We start from the raw sequence: 15,947 nt of genomic DNA on the forward strand, positions 1-15,947 counted from the left end.
GGACAATACATTCCAACTGCATGCACCCATCATTCCCTATGGATCAGGCAGTGAGGAATCCCATCCCCCCCATATCCATCCCCCATTCCCTATGGATTAGGAAGTTGAAAACCCATCCCACCCATATCCATCCATCATTCCCTATGGATATGGAGTAGGAAACCACTTCCCACTGCATCCATCCATCGTTCCCTATGGATTTAGAGCAGGAAACCCCCATCCCCCCCCCTAACCCCCCCATTCCCTATGGATATGGAGTTAGGAAACCACTTCCCAATGCATCCACCCATCATTCCCTATGGATTTAGAGTAGGGAATCCCTTCCCATCCATATCCATCCATCATTCCCTATGGATTCGGAGTGGGAAAACCCATTCCCCCCCTATCCCTCCCCATTCCCAATGGGAATCCCAACTCACACTGCAGGTCTCCGGCGGCACCAGCAGCTGCCTGACCTCCCCCCCGTGCACCCGGAACTGCTGCTTCCTCTCTCCCGAGATCCAATCCCATAGGATAACACTGGAATCCCGACTTCCGGAAAGCAGGAAGCTGGGATGGAAGCGCTGGGACACCTGGTGCGGGTAGAGCAGGCAGGTGATGCGGTGGCGGTGGGCGCGCAGGGTGCGGTGCGGGGGCCAGCCTGGCAATGGGAGAGAGCACTGGGAATACTGGGATGGGAATAGTGGGAAAAGTGGGAAGGAAAAGTGGGGAAAAGGAAAAGGGGGAAAATGGGGAAAAGTGGGAAGGAAAAGGGGAAAAGGGGGAAAGAAAAGTGGGAAAAGTGGGAAAACAGGGAAGGAAAAGTGGGAAATATAGGAAAAGTGGGAAGGGAAAGTGGGAAAACTGGGAAGGAAAAGGGGGAAAGATGGAAAAGGGGGAAAATGGGGAAGGAAAAGTGGGAAAAGGGGGAAAACTGGGAAAGAAAAGTGGGAAAAGTGGGAAGGAAAAGTGGGAAAAGGGGGAAAACTGGGAAAGAAAAGTGGGAAAAGTGGGAAAACTGGGAAAGAAAAGTGGGAAAACCAGGAAGGAAAAGGGGGAAAAATGGGAAGGAAAAGGGAAAAATGGGAAGGGAAAGTGGGAAAACTGGGAAGGGAAAGTGGGAAAAGTGGGAAAATTGGGAAGGAAATGGGGGAAAAGTAGGAAAACTGGGAAGGAAAAGTGGGAAAAGTGGGAAAATTGGGAAGGAAATGGGGGAAAAGTAGGAAAACTGGGAAGGAAAAGTGGGAAAAGTGGGAAAACTGGGAAAGAAAAGTGGGAAAACTGGGAAAGAAAAGTGGGAAAAGGGGGAAAAGTGGGAAAGAAAAGTGGGAAAAGTGGGAAAAGTGGGAAAGAAAAGGGGGAAAATAGGGAAGGAAAAATGGGAAAAGTGGGAAAAGTGGGAAAACAGGGAAGGAAAAAGGGGAAAATAGGGAAGGAAAAGTGGGAAAGATGGAAAAGTGGGAAAACTGGGAAGGGAAAGTGGGAAAATAGGGAAGGAGAAGGGGGAAAACTGGGAAGGAAAAGGGAAAAGTGGGAAGGGAAAGTGGGAAAAATGGGAAGGAAAAGGGGGAAAAATGGGATGGGGAAGGGGGAATAGTGGGAGAGCAGAGTGGGAATGGTGGGAATGGTGGGATGGGAAAGGGGGAATACTGGGAATACTGGGAAAGAAGAGTGAGAATAGTGGGAATACTGGGAGAGAAGAGTGGGAATAGTGGGAAAAGTGGGAAGGAAAAGTGGGAAAAAGGAAAAGGGGGAAAATGGGGAAAAGTGGGAAGGAAAAGGGGAAAAGGGGGAAAGAAAAGTGGGAAAAGTGGGAAAACAGGGAAGGAAAAGTGGGAAATATAGGAAAAGTGGGAAAACTGGGAAGGAAAAGGGGGAAAAATGGGAAGGAAAAGGGGGAAAACTGGGATGGAGAAGGGGGAATAGTGGGAGAGAAGAGTGGGAATGATGGGAATAACGGGAGAGAAAGGTGGGAATGTTGGGAGAGAAGAGTGGGAATACTAGGAATACTGGGAAAGAAAGGTGGGAATGATGGGAGAGCAGAGTGGGAATGCTGGGAATGGTGGGATGGGCAAGGGGGATGATGGGAGAGCAGAGTGGGAATGCTGGGAATGGTGGGATGGGAATACTGGGAATAGTGGGAATAGTGGGAATAGTGGGAAAGAAGAGTGGGAATAGTGGGAATAGTGGGAGAGAAGAGTGGGAATAGTGGGAATACTGGGAGAGAAGAGTGGGAATAGTGGGAATAGTGGGAGAGGAAGGTGGGAATAGTGGGAATAACAGGATGGGAAAGGGGGAAAGATGGGAATGTTGGGAGAGAAGAGTGGGAATGGTGGGAGAGAAATGTGGGAATGATGGGAATACTGGGAAAGAAAAGTGGGAATAATGGGAGAGAAGAGTGGGAATGATGGGAGAGAAGAGTGGGAATACTGGGAATAGTGGGAAGGAAAAGTGGGAAAAAGGAAAAGGGGGAAAAGTGGGAAAGAAAAGTGGGAAAAAGTGGGAAGGAAAAGGGGGAAAAATGGGAAGGAAAAGGGGGAAAAGTGGGAAGGAAAAGTGGGAAAATGGGAAGGGAAAGTGGGAAAATGGGAAGGGAAAGGGGGAAAAGTGGGAAGGGAAAGTGGGAAAAGTGGGAAGGAAAAGTTGGGAAAAGTGGGAAAACAAGGAAGGAAAAGGGGGAAAAATGGGATGGGGAAGGGGGAATAGTGGGAATGATGGGAGAGCAGAGTGGGAATGCTGGGAATGGTGGGATGGGCAAGGGGGATGATGGGAGAGCAGAGTGGGAATGCTGGGAATGGGGGGATGGGCAAGGGGGATGATGGGAGAGCAGAGTGGGAATGCTGGGAATGGGGGGATGGGCAAGGGGGATGATGGGAGAGCAGAGTGGGAATGCTGGGATGGGGGAGGGGGAAGGGTGGGATGGGATCCCGACTTCCGGAAAGCAGGAAGCTGGGATGGAAGCGCTGGGACACCTGGGGCGGGTAGAGCAGGCAGGTGATGCGGTGGCGGTGGGCGCGCAGGGTGCGGTGCGGGGGCCAGCCTGGTAATGGGAGAGAGGACTGGGAATACTGGGAATAATGGGATGGGGATACTGGGAATAGTGGGAAAAGTGGGAATACTGGGATGGGGAAGGAGGAATAATGGGAGAGAAGAGTGGGAATAGTGGGAATAGTGGGATGGGAATACTGGGAATACTGGGATGGGAAAGGGGGAATACTGGGAATACTGGGAAAGAAGAGTGGGAATAGTGGGAATACTGGGAAAGAAGAGTGGGAAGAGTGGGAATACTGGGAAAGAAGAGTGGGAATGGTGGGAAAAGTGGGAAAGAAGAGTGGGAATAATGGGAATACTGGGAGAGAAAGTGGGAATACTGGGAATACTGGGAGAGAAGAGTGGGAATGATGGGAATACTGGGAGAGAAGAGTGAGAATAGTGGGAATAGTGGGAAAGAAGAGTGGGAATAGTGGGAATACTGGGAAAGAAGAGTGGGAATAATGGGAATACTGGGAGAGAAAGTGGGAATACTGGGAATACTGGGAAAGAAAAGTGGGAATACTGGGAATACTGGGAAAGAAGAGTGGGAATAGTGGGAATACTGGGAAAGAAGAGTGGGAATACTGGGAGAGAAGAGTGGGAATAGTGGGAATACTGGGAAAGAAGAGTGGGAATAGTGGGAATACTGGGAAAGAAGAGTGGGAATACTGGGAGAGAAGAGTGGGAATAGTGGGAATAGTGGGAAAGAAGAGTGGGAATAGTGGGAATAGTGGGAAAGAAAGGTGGGAATAGTGGGAATAGTGGGAAAGAAGAGTGGGAATAGTGGGAAAAGTGGGAAGGAAAAGTGGGAAAAAGGAAAAGGGGGAAAATGGGGAAAAGTGGGAAGGAAAAGGGGGAAATAGGGAAGGAAAAGGGAAAAATGGGAAGGGAAAGTGGGAAAAGTGGGAAGGAAAAGTTGGAAAGATGGAAAAGGGGAAAAATGGGAAGGAAAAGTGGGAAAAGTGGGAAAGAAAAGTGGGAAAACTGGGATGGGGAAGGGGGAATAGTGGGAGAGCAGAGTGGGAATGCTGGGATGGGGGAGGGGGAAGGGTGGGATGGGATCCCGACTTCCGGAAAGCAGGAAGCTGGGATGGAAGCGCTGGGACACCTGGTGCGGGTAGAGCAGGCAGGTGATGCGGTGGCGGTGGGCGCGCAGGGTGCGGTGCGGGGGCCAGCCTGGGAGACAAGAGTGGGAATACTGGGAATACTGGGAATACTGGGATGGGGATACTGGGAATACTGGGATGGGAATAGTGGGAATGGTGGGATGGGAATAGTGGGAATAATGGGATGGGAATAGTGGGAATAGTGGGATGGGAATAGTGGGAATAGTGGGATGGGAATAGTGGGAATAGTGGGATGGGGATAGTGGGAATACTGGGATGGGAATAGGGGGAATAATGGGATGGGAATAGTGGGAATAATGGGATGGGAATACTGGGAATACTGGGATGGGAATAGTGGGAATGGTGGGATGGGAATAGTGGGAATACTGGGAATAGTGGGATGGGAATACTGGGAATAATGGGATGGGAATAGTGGGAATAATGGAATGGGAATAGTGGGAATACTGGGATGGGAATACTGGGAATACTGGGGATACTGGGATGGGAATACTGGGAATAGTGGGAATAGTGGGAATACTGGGAAAGAAAAGTGGGAATACTGGGAATACTGGGAATACTGGGAATACTGGGATGGGAATAGTGGGAATAGTGGGAATACTGGGAATACTGGGAGAGAAGAGTGGGAATAGTGGGAATACTGGGAAAGAAGAGTGGGAATAGTGGGAATACTGGGAGAGAAGAGGGAGAATAGTGGGAATAGTGGGAATAGTGGGAGAGAAAGGTGGGAATAGTGGGAATAACAGGATGGGAAAGGTGGGAATAGTGGGAATAACAGGATGGGAAAGGGGGAAAGATGGGAATGTTGGGAGAGAAATGTGGGAATAGTGGGAATACTGGGAAAGAAGAGTGGGAATGGTGGGAATAATGGGATGGGGAAGGGGGAAAACTGGGAAAAGTGGGAAGGAAAAGTTGGGAAAAGTGGGAAAACAAGGAAGGAAAAGGGGGAAAAGTGGGAAGGAAAAGTGGGAAAACCAACAATCCCATCCCACCTCATCCCACAGCATTCCCAAATGTAGGATACCGATCGGGATACAGGATACTTTACATCCACCCCATCCCAAAGGCTTCCAGATCCCACTTCCCATCCACTTCACCCCATTCCCAATGTTCCCAATGATATTCCCATTAAGCGCAGTGAATTCCACCTATCCCATTCCCATCGGGAATGCTTTTCCCTATGGATAACCTCCATTATCCCATCATTCCAAGTGTTATCCCAATGGAATTCCCGGTATTCCCGGTATTCCCACCTCTCCTTAGTGCATGTTCCCCCTGCAGCAGCTGCACCATAGCCGTCTATATGTTTCCCTATGGATAACCTCCATTATCCCATCATTCCAAGTGTTATCCCAATGGAATTCCCGGTATTCCCAGTATTCCCGGTATTCCCAGTATTCCCACCTCTCCTTAGCGCATGTTCCCCTTGCAGCAGCTGCACCATAGCCGTCTATATGTTTCCCTATGGATAACCTTCAAGTTCCCGTTATTCCCGGTGTTATCCCAGTGTTATCCCAATGGAATTCCCGGTATTCCCACCTCTCCTTAGGGCATGTTCCCCTTGCAACAGCTGCACCATCGCGCTCTATGTGTTTCCCTATGGATATCCTTCATGTTCCCCTTATTCCAACCGTTTATCCCAATGGAATTCCCGGTATCCCAATGGGAATTCCCGGTATTCCCGGTATTCCCGACATTCCCACCTCTCCTTAGGGCATGTTCCCCTTGCAACAGCTGCACCATAGCCGTCTATATGTTTCCCTATGGATAACCTTCAAGTTCCCGTTATTCCCAGTGTTATCCCAATGGGAATTCCCAGCATTCCCGGTATTCCCAGTATTCCCACCTCTCCTTAGGGCATGTTCCCCTTGCAGCAGCTGCACCATAGCCGTCTACATGTTTCCCTATGGATAACCTTCATATTCCCGTTATTCCCAGTGTTATCCCAGTGTTATCCCAGTGTTATCCCAATGGAATTCCCGACATTCCCACCTCTCCTTAGTGCATGTTCCCCTTGCAACAGCTGCACCATAGCCGTCTGGGTCGCCGGCACAATGACGATGCTCCCGTCTTCCCGACCACACACCAGACTTCCATGGATCGGGATATAGACACTGGAAGTGACCCGGAGCGGATCCGGGAATGCCGGGATACAGCTGAGCTGGTCGATGATCCCGGCGGGATGAGGGCTTAGGGAATCAAAGGCTTCCTGGAGGGATAGGGATGCAACCAGCGGGATACCTGTAATGGGATAACACCATTATCCCAATCCCATTCCATGGTTTTCCATAGGGATGAATGGGAATCATGGGATACCTTCATGTTGGTCCAGGTTTTCCGGGATGCTCCATAGGGAAAGTCTTCCCGAGGAATTGCCTTGGATCAAGAGGTTGGGATGGGATTCCAGAAGGCCGGAGAAGAAGCCGGTGACCGGAGGGCAGATGAGGAGCTAGGGATGGGATAGGGAAGAAGATGGAATATTGGATCCGGGTGGGAATTCCAATGGGATTGGGGGGATTCATGTGGGGAATTTCATGGGAGCTAATGGGATTTCCATGGAATTTTGCGGGATTTTGAGGGGATTTAAGGGAATTTTGATGGAATTTTGCGGGATTTTGATGGGATTTAAGGGAATTTTGATAGAATTTTGCGGAATTTAATGGAATTTTGATGGAATTTCATGGAATTTAATGGAATTTAATGGGATTTTGATGGAATTTAACGGAATTTAATGGAATTTTGATGGAATTCCATGGAATTTAATGGAATTTTGATGGAATTTCATGGGATTTAATGGGATTTCCATGGAATTTTGCGGGATTTTGAGGGGATTTAAGGGAATTTTGATGGAATTTTGCGGGATTTTGATGGAATTTAATGGAATTTTGATGAAATTTCACGGAATTTAATGGAATTTAATGGAATTTCGTTGGAATTTTGCAGAATTTAATGGAATTTAATGGAATTTTGATGGAATTTCACGGAATTTAATGGAATTTTGATGGAATTTCACAGAATTTAATGGAATTTTGATGGAATTTCACAGAATTTAATGGAATATAATGGAATTTTGATGGAATTTCACGGAATTTAATGGAATTTTGATGGAATTTCACGGAATTTAATGGAATTTTGATGGGATTTCACAGAATTTAATGGAATTTAAAAGAATTTTGATGGAATTTCAGAAATTTAATGGAATTTCGATGGAATTTCACAGAATTTAATGGAATTTCGATGGAATTTCACGGAATTTAATGGAATTTTGATGGAATTTAATGGAATTTTGATGGAATTTTGCAAAATTTAATGGAATTTTGATAGAATTCCATGGAATTTAAGGGAATTTTGATGGAATTTCACGGGATTTAATGGAATTTTGATGGAATTTCACAGAAATTAATGGAATTTCACGGAATTTCATGGAATTTAATGGAATTTTGATGGAATTTCAATGGAATTTAATGGAATTTGATGGAATTTCATGGAATTTAATGGATTTTTGATGGAATTTCACAGAAATTAATGGAATTTTGATGGAATTTCACGGAATTTAATGGAATTTAATGGAATTTTGATGGAATTTCACGGAATTTAATGGAATTCAATGGAATTTTGATGGAATTTCACGGAATTTAATGGAATTTTGATAGAATTTTGCGGAATTTTGATGGAATTTAATGGAATTTCACAGAATTTAATGGAATTTAAGGGAATTTTGATGGAATTTCATGGAATTTGATGGAATTTTGATGGAATTTCACGGAATTTAATGGAATTTAATGGAATTCTGATGGAATTTCACGGAATTTAATGGAATTGCCATGGGTTTTCACAATATTTCATGGAATTCCATGGAATTTCAGAGTATTTCAATGGAATTCAATGGAATTTCATGGAATTTCCAGAGATTTCAACAGAATTTCACAGAATTTAAAGGAATTTCCATGGAATTTCACAGAATTTCCATGGAATTTCTCATCATTCCCATGGAATTTCACAGAATTTAACGGAACTCCAATGGAATTCCCAATGGAATTGGGGGGATCCCATGGGATGGGATGGGAATTACCTCGTGCTCGGCTCTCTGGACCACGTGGATCAAGGTGGGAGGGATGAGGTTTTCCATGGCTTTCCCGACGTCAATCCGGAAGGATGCGCTGGCAGGGAGGCAGCTGTAGACAGGAGCAAGGATATTAGGTGCACAGGTTCCAATGGGAGCGGTGTCAGTGCATGGAATTCCATGGAATTTTATGGCACTTTCATGGAATTCCATGGAATTTCCATGGAATTTCATTGAATTTCATGGAATTTAACAGAATTTCCATGGAATTTCATGGAACTTAACGTGGAATTCTGTGGAAATTTCCACAGAATTTTACAGAATTCAATAGAATTCCCATAAAATTTCATAGTTTTTCCATGAAATTCCATGAATTTAATGGAATTTCAATGGAATTTCATGGTATTTAATGGAATTTCCACGGACTTTCACAGATTTTCCATGGAATTTTCATGGAATTTCATAAATTTTCCATGGAATTCCATGGAATTTCATGGAACTTAATGGAATTTCCATAGAATTTCAAGGAATTTCATGGAATTTTCATGAAAATTTAATGGAATTTAATGGAATTTCCATGAAATTTCATGGAATATCCATGGAATTTCACAGATTTTCCATGGAAATCCATGGAGTTTCACAAAATTTAATGGTATTTCCATGGAATTTCATGGATTTTCCATGGAATTTCATGGAATTTCACTAAATTTAATGGAATTTCCATGGAATCTAATGGAATTTCCATGGAATTTTGTGGAATTTTGATGAAGCTTAATGGAATTTTGATGGAATTTTACGGAATTTAATGGAATTGCCATGGGATTTCACAATATTTAATGGAATTCCATGGACTTTCACAGAATTTCAATGGAATTCCATGGAATTTCACAGATTTTCCATGGAATTCCATGGAATTTCATGAAATTGAATGGAATTTCCATGGAATTTCACAAAATTTAATGGAATTTCCATGGAATTTAATGGAATTTCCATAGAATTTCATGGATTTTCCATTATTTCCATGGAATTTCATAGCACTTAATGGAATTTCCATATAATTTAATGGAATTTCAATGCAATTCCATGGAATTTCCACAGAGTTTTACAGAATATCATAGAATTTCCATGTAATTTCATGGAATTTCCGTGGATTTCAACAGAATTTCATGGAATTTAATGGAATTTCCATGGAATTTCACAGAATTTCCAAGGAATTCCATGGGATTTCTTGTAATTTCCATGGGATTTCATGGAACTTAATGGAATTTCCATGGAATTTAATGGAATTTCCACATAATTTTACAGAATTTAATGGGATTTCCATGGAATTTCACAGAATTTAATGGAATTTCCAATAATTTAATGGAATTTCCATGGAATTTCATGGAATTTCAATGGAATTCAAAAGTATTTAATGGAGTTTCTGTAGAATTTAACAGATTTTCTATGGAATTCCATGGATTTTCACAGAATTTAATAGAATTTGCATGGAATTTCACGGAATTTCCATGGAATTTCATGAAATTTCACAAGATTTCCATGGAATTTTACAGAATTCCCAGGAATTTCACAGAATTTCCATAGAATTTCATGGAATTTCCAGGATTTCACAGAATTTCATGGAATTTCCATGGAATTCCACAGAATTCCCACAGAATTAAATGGAATTTCACAGAATTTCATGGAATTTCCATGGAATTTAATGTAATTTCCATAGAATTCCACGGAATTCCATCATTCCATGGAATACTTTGCCATGCAAAGCACCTTAAACCTCATGGCATCCTAAGGAAAACACCCCTTTCCATCCCATGCTTCCCATACGGATCCGCTCCAGTTGCCCCCAAGAATCCCATGGGAATATGACCCTTTTCCAATGGGAATGAATGGATCCCTTCCATGGAAGCATCGGGAATACAAAGGGGGGGGGGTTAGGACCCTAATGCCATCCAAAGGGAAACCCTTCGGCATTCCCATGTTATTAATGGAAACCCTCAACATTCCCATGTTATTCCCTATTGGAAACCGGGAATTCCGGGAGCGCTTCCCACTTTTCCCACCTGGCCGGAAGTTTGTAGATGAAGCAATTCCCATCCTCATTCCATACAATGACTGTATCCGGATCCAGGAATTCCCCTCCGCTCCATACCTGCTTCCCACTGGATACAGAGCAGAGCACGGAGTAATCCCCAGCATCCAGCACCTGGAATGGGAATGATCCATAAGGATCCCTATGGAATGTTGGGAATGGGGATGGTTATCCCAATGGTATTCCATACGGACCCGCCAGTACTGGGAGCACACGACCAGTAGGGAATGGGGAGCACTGGGACACAGGGAGATGCTCCGGCATTGCTGGCAATGGATGGGCTTGGATTCCTCTTCGCCGGCGTCCTGGAATGACAGGAGATTCCCATTGGGAATACTGGTGGGAATGGGAATAAGGGTGAGATTCCCATAGGAAAACCATTGGGAAGGGGAATACAGGTGAGATTCCCATAGGAATACGGGTGGGAAGGGGAATGGGGATGAGATTCCTATAGGAATCCGATTGGGAATTGGAATGGGGGAGAGATTTCCATAGGAATACCATCGGGAAGGGGAATGGGGACGAGATTCCTATGGGAATACCAATGGGAAGGGGAATAGGGGCGAGATTCCCATAGGAAAACCATCGGGAAGGGGAATTGGGGTGAGATTCCAATGGGAATACTGTTGGGAAGGGGAATGGGGTTGAGATTCCCATAGGAAAACCATTGGGAAGGGGAATGGGGGTGAGATTCCCATAGGAATACCAGTGGGAAGAGGAATGGGGGTGAGATTCCCATAGGAATACCATCGGGAAGGGGAATAAAGGTGAGATTCCCATGGGAAATCTGGGAAAAGTTGGGAATTCCGTGGACAACTGTGTGGGTGGGATCAACATTCCCGACATTGGGAATACCGGGAATGCTGTGTCATTTCCTTACCTGCATCCGTCCCTCTTCCGATCCCATAATCCAGACCTTCAGGATACCAGTCACGGATACAGCCACCACTGTATCCCCTATGGAAAACCCATGGAAAACGGGATCGGGAAACCATTCCCGGCATTCCCAAAAGCTGGAATGATGGGAATCCCATCCCTTTACCTTGTGTCCGTTGGGATGGGAGGATGGTCATGGCGCTGATCCAATCGGGAGCGATCTTGGATACTAGGGAATACAGCACTTCCAAGCTGGCTGCATCCAGGACCAGGATTTCGGGATAATGGCCATGGCAAAGGAGCCTCCCTTGGGATCCGCCGGGAATGGGATAGAACTAAAGGGAATAGGGAATTCCAGCCCGGAGCCGGTATTCCCAAGTCATTCCCATTGGGAATGCTGGGGCTCACCTGGATCCCTGTGTGGGTGCAGGCTAGCTTGGTGAACTCAATGCAGCGGCCGTCGTCGACATCCCATAAACACATTTCCCTATAGGGAATACCGGGAATGGCATGGGAAAAATGGGAATACCGGGAATGGGATCCTTATGGGATGAGGTTGCTATTGGGGGGGGGGGTTAGGCCATTGGGATGCATGGATGGCCTTTAATCCCAATGGAATTCCGCTTGGGATAGCTCATTCCCCCCATCCCAAATCCCATTTTCCCACTATGGAATTCCCATTTTCTGGAATACCGCTCTCAGAACACACACTTTGAGTCCCTTAGAGCCCATATTAAGGCAAAGAATAGGACTAAAAGGATGGGACAAAGACAAGGCCCATCCGGATCGGTTTTCCCATGGAATTCCATGGAATTCCATGGCATTCCCAAGCCAAATCCATAGGGAACTCACCCGCTCTCCGAGGCGCTGACCACATACTGCAGGTCCTGGGAGGCCGAGGCCTTGGCCAAGCAAGTGATGGAGGATGAATGGCCAAAGAGCAGAGCCCTGGGTTGGATCTATGGGATTCCATAGGGATCCATTGGGATCCATAGGGATCCATTGGGATCCATAGGGATTCATAGGGATCCATAGGGAAAAGGGTTGGGAATGGGGTTATAGGAGTTTTGAAGGGGGGATTATGGGGTGGATGACGGGGGGGGGTGGGGAAGGGGTGACTCCCAGCACTTCCCATTGATTCCCACTGATCCCCATTGACCCCCATTGATCCCCATTGATTCCCATCAATCCCCATTAATCCCCATTGACTCCCATTGATTTCCCATTGACCCCCACAATTCCCATTATCAGGAATGCTGTCCCACCTGTGGTCCGGGTGCCAGATCCCATTGACTCCCATTGACTCCCATCGATCCCCATTGACTCCCATTGATTCCCATCGATCCCCATCAATCCCCATTGATCCCCATTGACTCCCATCAATACCCATTGACCCCCATTGATCCCCATTGACTCCCATTGACCCCGGTGATTCCCATTGTCAGGAATGCTGTCCCACCTGTGGTCCAGGCGCCAGATCCCATTGATTCCCATCGATTCCCCATTGACTCCCATTGATCCCCATTGACCCCATTGACTCCCATTGACCCCCATTGACTCCCATTGACTCCCATTGACCCCCATTGACTCCCATTGATCCCCATTGACTCCCATTGATCCCCATTGACTCCCATTGACTCCCATTGATCCCCATTGACTCCCATCGATCCCCATTGACTCCCACTGATCCCCATTGAATCCCATTGATCCTCATTGATCCCCATTGACTCCCGCTGACCCCCATGATTCCCATTATCAGGAATGCTGTCCCACCTGTGGTCTGGGCGCCTGATCCCATTGATCCCCATTGACTCCCATTGACTCCCATTGATCCCCATTGACTCCCATTGACTCCCATTGACTCCCATTGACCCCCACTGACTCCCATTGATCCCCATTGACTCCCATTGATCCCCATCGATCTCCATTGATCCCCATTAATCCCCATTCACTCCCATTGATCCCCATTAATCCCCATTGACTCCCACTGATCCCCATTGACCCCCGTGATTCCCAACATCAGGAATGCTGTCCCACCTGCGGTCTGGGCGCCAGATCCCATTGACCCCCATTGACTCCCATTGACTCCCATCGATCCCCATTGACTCCAATTGACTCCATTGATCCCCATTGACTCCCATTGATCCCCATTGACTCCCATTGACTCCCATTGATCCCCATTGACTCCCATTGACTCCCACTGATCCCCATTGACTCCCATTGACCCCTATAATTCCCAACATCAGGAATGCTGTCCCACCTGTGTTCCGGGCGCCAGATCCCATTGACCCCCATTAACTCCCATTGATCCCCATTGACCCCCATTGATCTCCATTGACTCCCATTGACTCCCATTGACCCCCATTGACTCCCATTGACTCCCATTGACTCCCATTGACTCCCATTGATCCCCATTGACCCCATCGATCCCCATCGACTCCCATTGACTCCCATCGATCCCCATTGACTCCCATTGATCCCCATTGACTCCCATCGATCCCCATTGACTCCCATTGACTCCCACTGACCCTCACCATTCCCATTATCAGGAATACTGTCCCACCTGCGGTCCTGGTGCCAGATCCCATTGACTCCCATTGACTCCCACTGATCCCCATTGACTCCCATCGATCCCCATTGACTCCCATTGACTCCCATTGACCCCCACCATTCCCAACCTCAGGAATGCTGTCCCACCTGCGGTCCGGGTGCCAGATCCCATTGATTCCCATTGACTCCCATTGACTCCCATTGACTCCCATTGATCCCCATTGACTCCCATTGATCCCCATTGACCCCCATTGACCCCCATTGATCCCATTGACCCCCATTGATCCCCATTGACTCCTATTGACCCCCATCGATCCCCATTGACTCCCATTGACCCCCATTGACTCCCATCGATCCCCATTGACTCCGATTGATCCCATTGATCCCCATTGACTCCCATCCATACCCATCGATCCCCATTGACTCCCACTGACCCCCACCATTCCCATAATCAGGAATACTGTCCCACCTGCGGTCCGGGTGCCAGATCCCATTGACCCCCATTGACTCCCACTGACCCCCATCGATCCCCATTGACCCCCATCAATCCCCATTGACTCCCATTGCCTCCCACTGACCCCCACCATTCCCAACATCAGGAATGCTGTCCCACCTGCGGTCCGGGTGCCAGATCCCATTGACCCCCATTGACTCCCATTGACTCCCATTGACTCCCATTGATCCCCATTGACTCCCATTGATCCCCATTGATCCCCATTGACTCCCATCCATCCCCATCGATCCCCATTGACTCCCACTGACCCCCACCATTCCCATAATCAGGAATACTGTCCCACCTGCGGTCCGGGTGCCAGATCCCATTGACCCCCATTGACTCCCATTGACCCCCATTGATCCCCATTGACTCCCATTGACCCCCATCGATCCCCATTGATCCCATTGATCCCCATCGATCCTCATTGACTCCCATTGATCCCCATTGATCCCCATTGACTCCCATTGATCCCCATTGACTCCCATCGATCCCCATTGACTCCCATTGATCCCCATTGACTCCCATTGATCCCCATCGATCCCCATTGACTCCCATTGACTCCCACTGACCGCCACCATTCCCAACATCAGGAATGCTGTCCCACCTGTGGTCCGGGCGCCAGATCCCATTGATCCTCATTGATCCCCATTGACTCCCATTGACCCCCATTGACTCCCATTGATCCCCGTTGACTCCCATTGACTCCCATCGATCCCCATCGATCCCCATTGACTCCCATAGATCCCCATTGATCCCCATTGACTCCCATTGATCCCTATTGACTCCCATTGATCCCCATTGACTCCCATTGACTCCCATCGATCCCCATTGACTCCCATTGATCCCATTGACTCCCATTGATCTCTATTGACTCCCATTGATCCCCATTGACTCCCATTGTCCCCCACCATTCCCAACCTCAGGAATGCTGTCCCTCCTGTGGTCCGGGCGCCAGATCCCATTGATCCCCATCGATTCCCATTGACCCCCATTGACTCCCATTGATCCCATTGAATCCCATTGACTCCCATTGACTCCCATCGATCTCCATTGACTCCCATTGATCCCCATTGACCCCCATTGATCCCATTGACTCCCATTGATCCCCATTGACTCCTATTGACTCCCATTGATCTCCATTGACTCCCATTGATCCCCATCGATCCCCATTGATCCCCATTGACTCCCATTGATCCCATTGACTCCCACTGATCCCCATTGATCTCCATTGACTCCCATTGATCCCCATTGACTCCCATTGATCTCCATTGATTCTCATTGACTCCCATTGACTCCCATTGACTCCCATTGATCCCCATTGACTCCCATTGACCCCCATTGATCCCCATTGACCCCCATTGATCCCCATCGATCCCCATTGACTCCCATTGATCCCCATAGATCCCCATTGACTCCCATTGACTCCCATTGACCCCCACTGATCCCCATTGACTCCCATCGATCCCCATGGATCCCCATTGACTCCCATTGACTCCCACTGATCCCCATCGATCCCCATTGACTCCCATTGACTCCCATCCATCCCCATTGACTCCCATTGACTCCCATTGATCCCATTGATCTCCATTGACTCCCATCGATCCCCATTGACTCCCATTGACTCCCATTGACCCCCACCATTCCCAACCTCAGGAATACTGTCCCACCTGCGGTCCGGGCGCCAGATCCCATTGACTCCCATTGACTCCCATTGATCCCCATCAATCCCCATTAATC

The 15,947-nt window shown here is 47.3% G+C and overlaps 1 protein-coding gene across 1 annotated transcript in view; it reads right to left on the reverse strand.

The window, feature by feature from the left end:
* The window catches only part of LOC115945992 (WD repeat-containing protein 7), a 43,741-nt gene that overhangs the window by 24,896 nt on the left and 2,898 nt on the right, over nt 1–15,947 (reverse strand). Inside the window, exons 3-12 of the mRNA XM_034073199.1 lie at nt 12,017–12,123; nt 11,573–11,651; nt 11,331–11,499; nt 11,169–11,245; nt 10,483–10,593; nt 10,260–10,402; nt 8,209–8,311; nt 6,453–6,585; nt 6,129–6,377; nt 420–640 (exon numbers count right to left, since the gene is read on the reverse strand). Of these exons, the coding sequence (XP_033929090.1) occupies nt 420–640; nt 6,129–6,377; nt 6,453–6,585; nt 8,209–8,311; nt 10,260–10,402; nt 10,483–10,593; nt 11,169–11,245; nt 11,331–11,499; nt 11,573–11,651; nt 12,017–12,123 (1,392 nt within the window). The remainder of the gene's footprint in view (nt 1–419; nt 641–6,128; nt 6,378–6,452; nt 6,586–8,208; nt 8,312–10,259; nt 10,403–10,482; nt 10,594–11,168; nt 11,246–11,330; nt 11,500–11,572; nt 11,652–12,016; nt 12,124–15,947) is intronic.

Source organism: Melopsittacus undulatus, chromosome Z (genome assembly GCF_012275295.1).
Source record: "Melopsittacus undulatus isolate bMelUnd1 chromosome Z, bMelUnd1.mat.Z, whole genome shotgun sequence".
In the NCBI taxonomy this organism is placed as follows: Eukaryota; Metazoa; Chordata; class Aves; order Psittaciformes; family Psittaculidae; genus Melopsittacus; species Melopsittacus undulatus.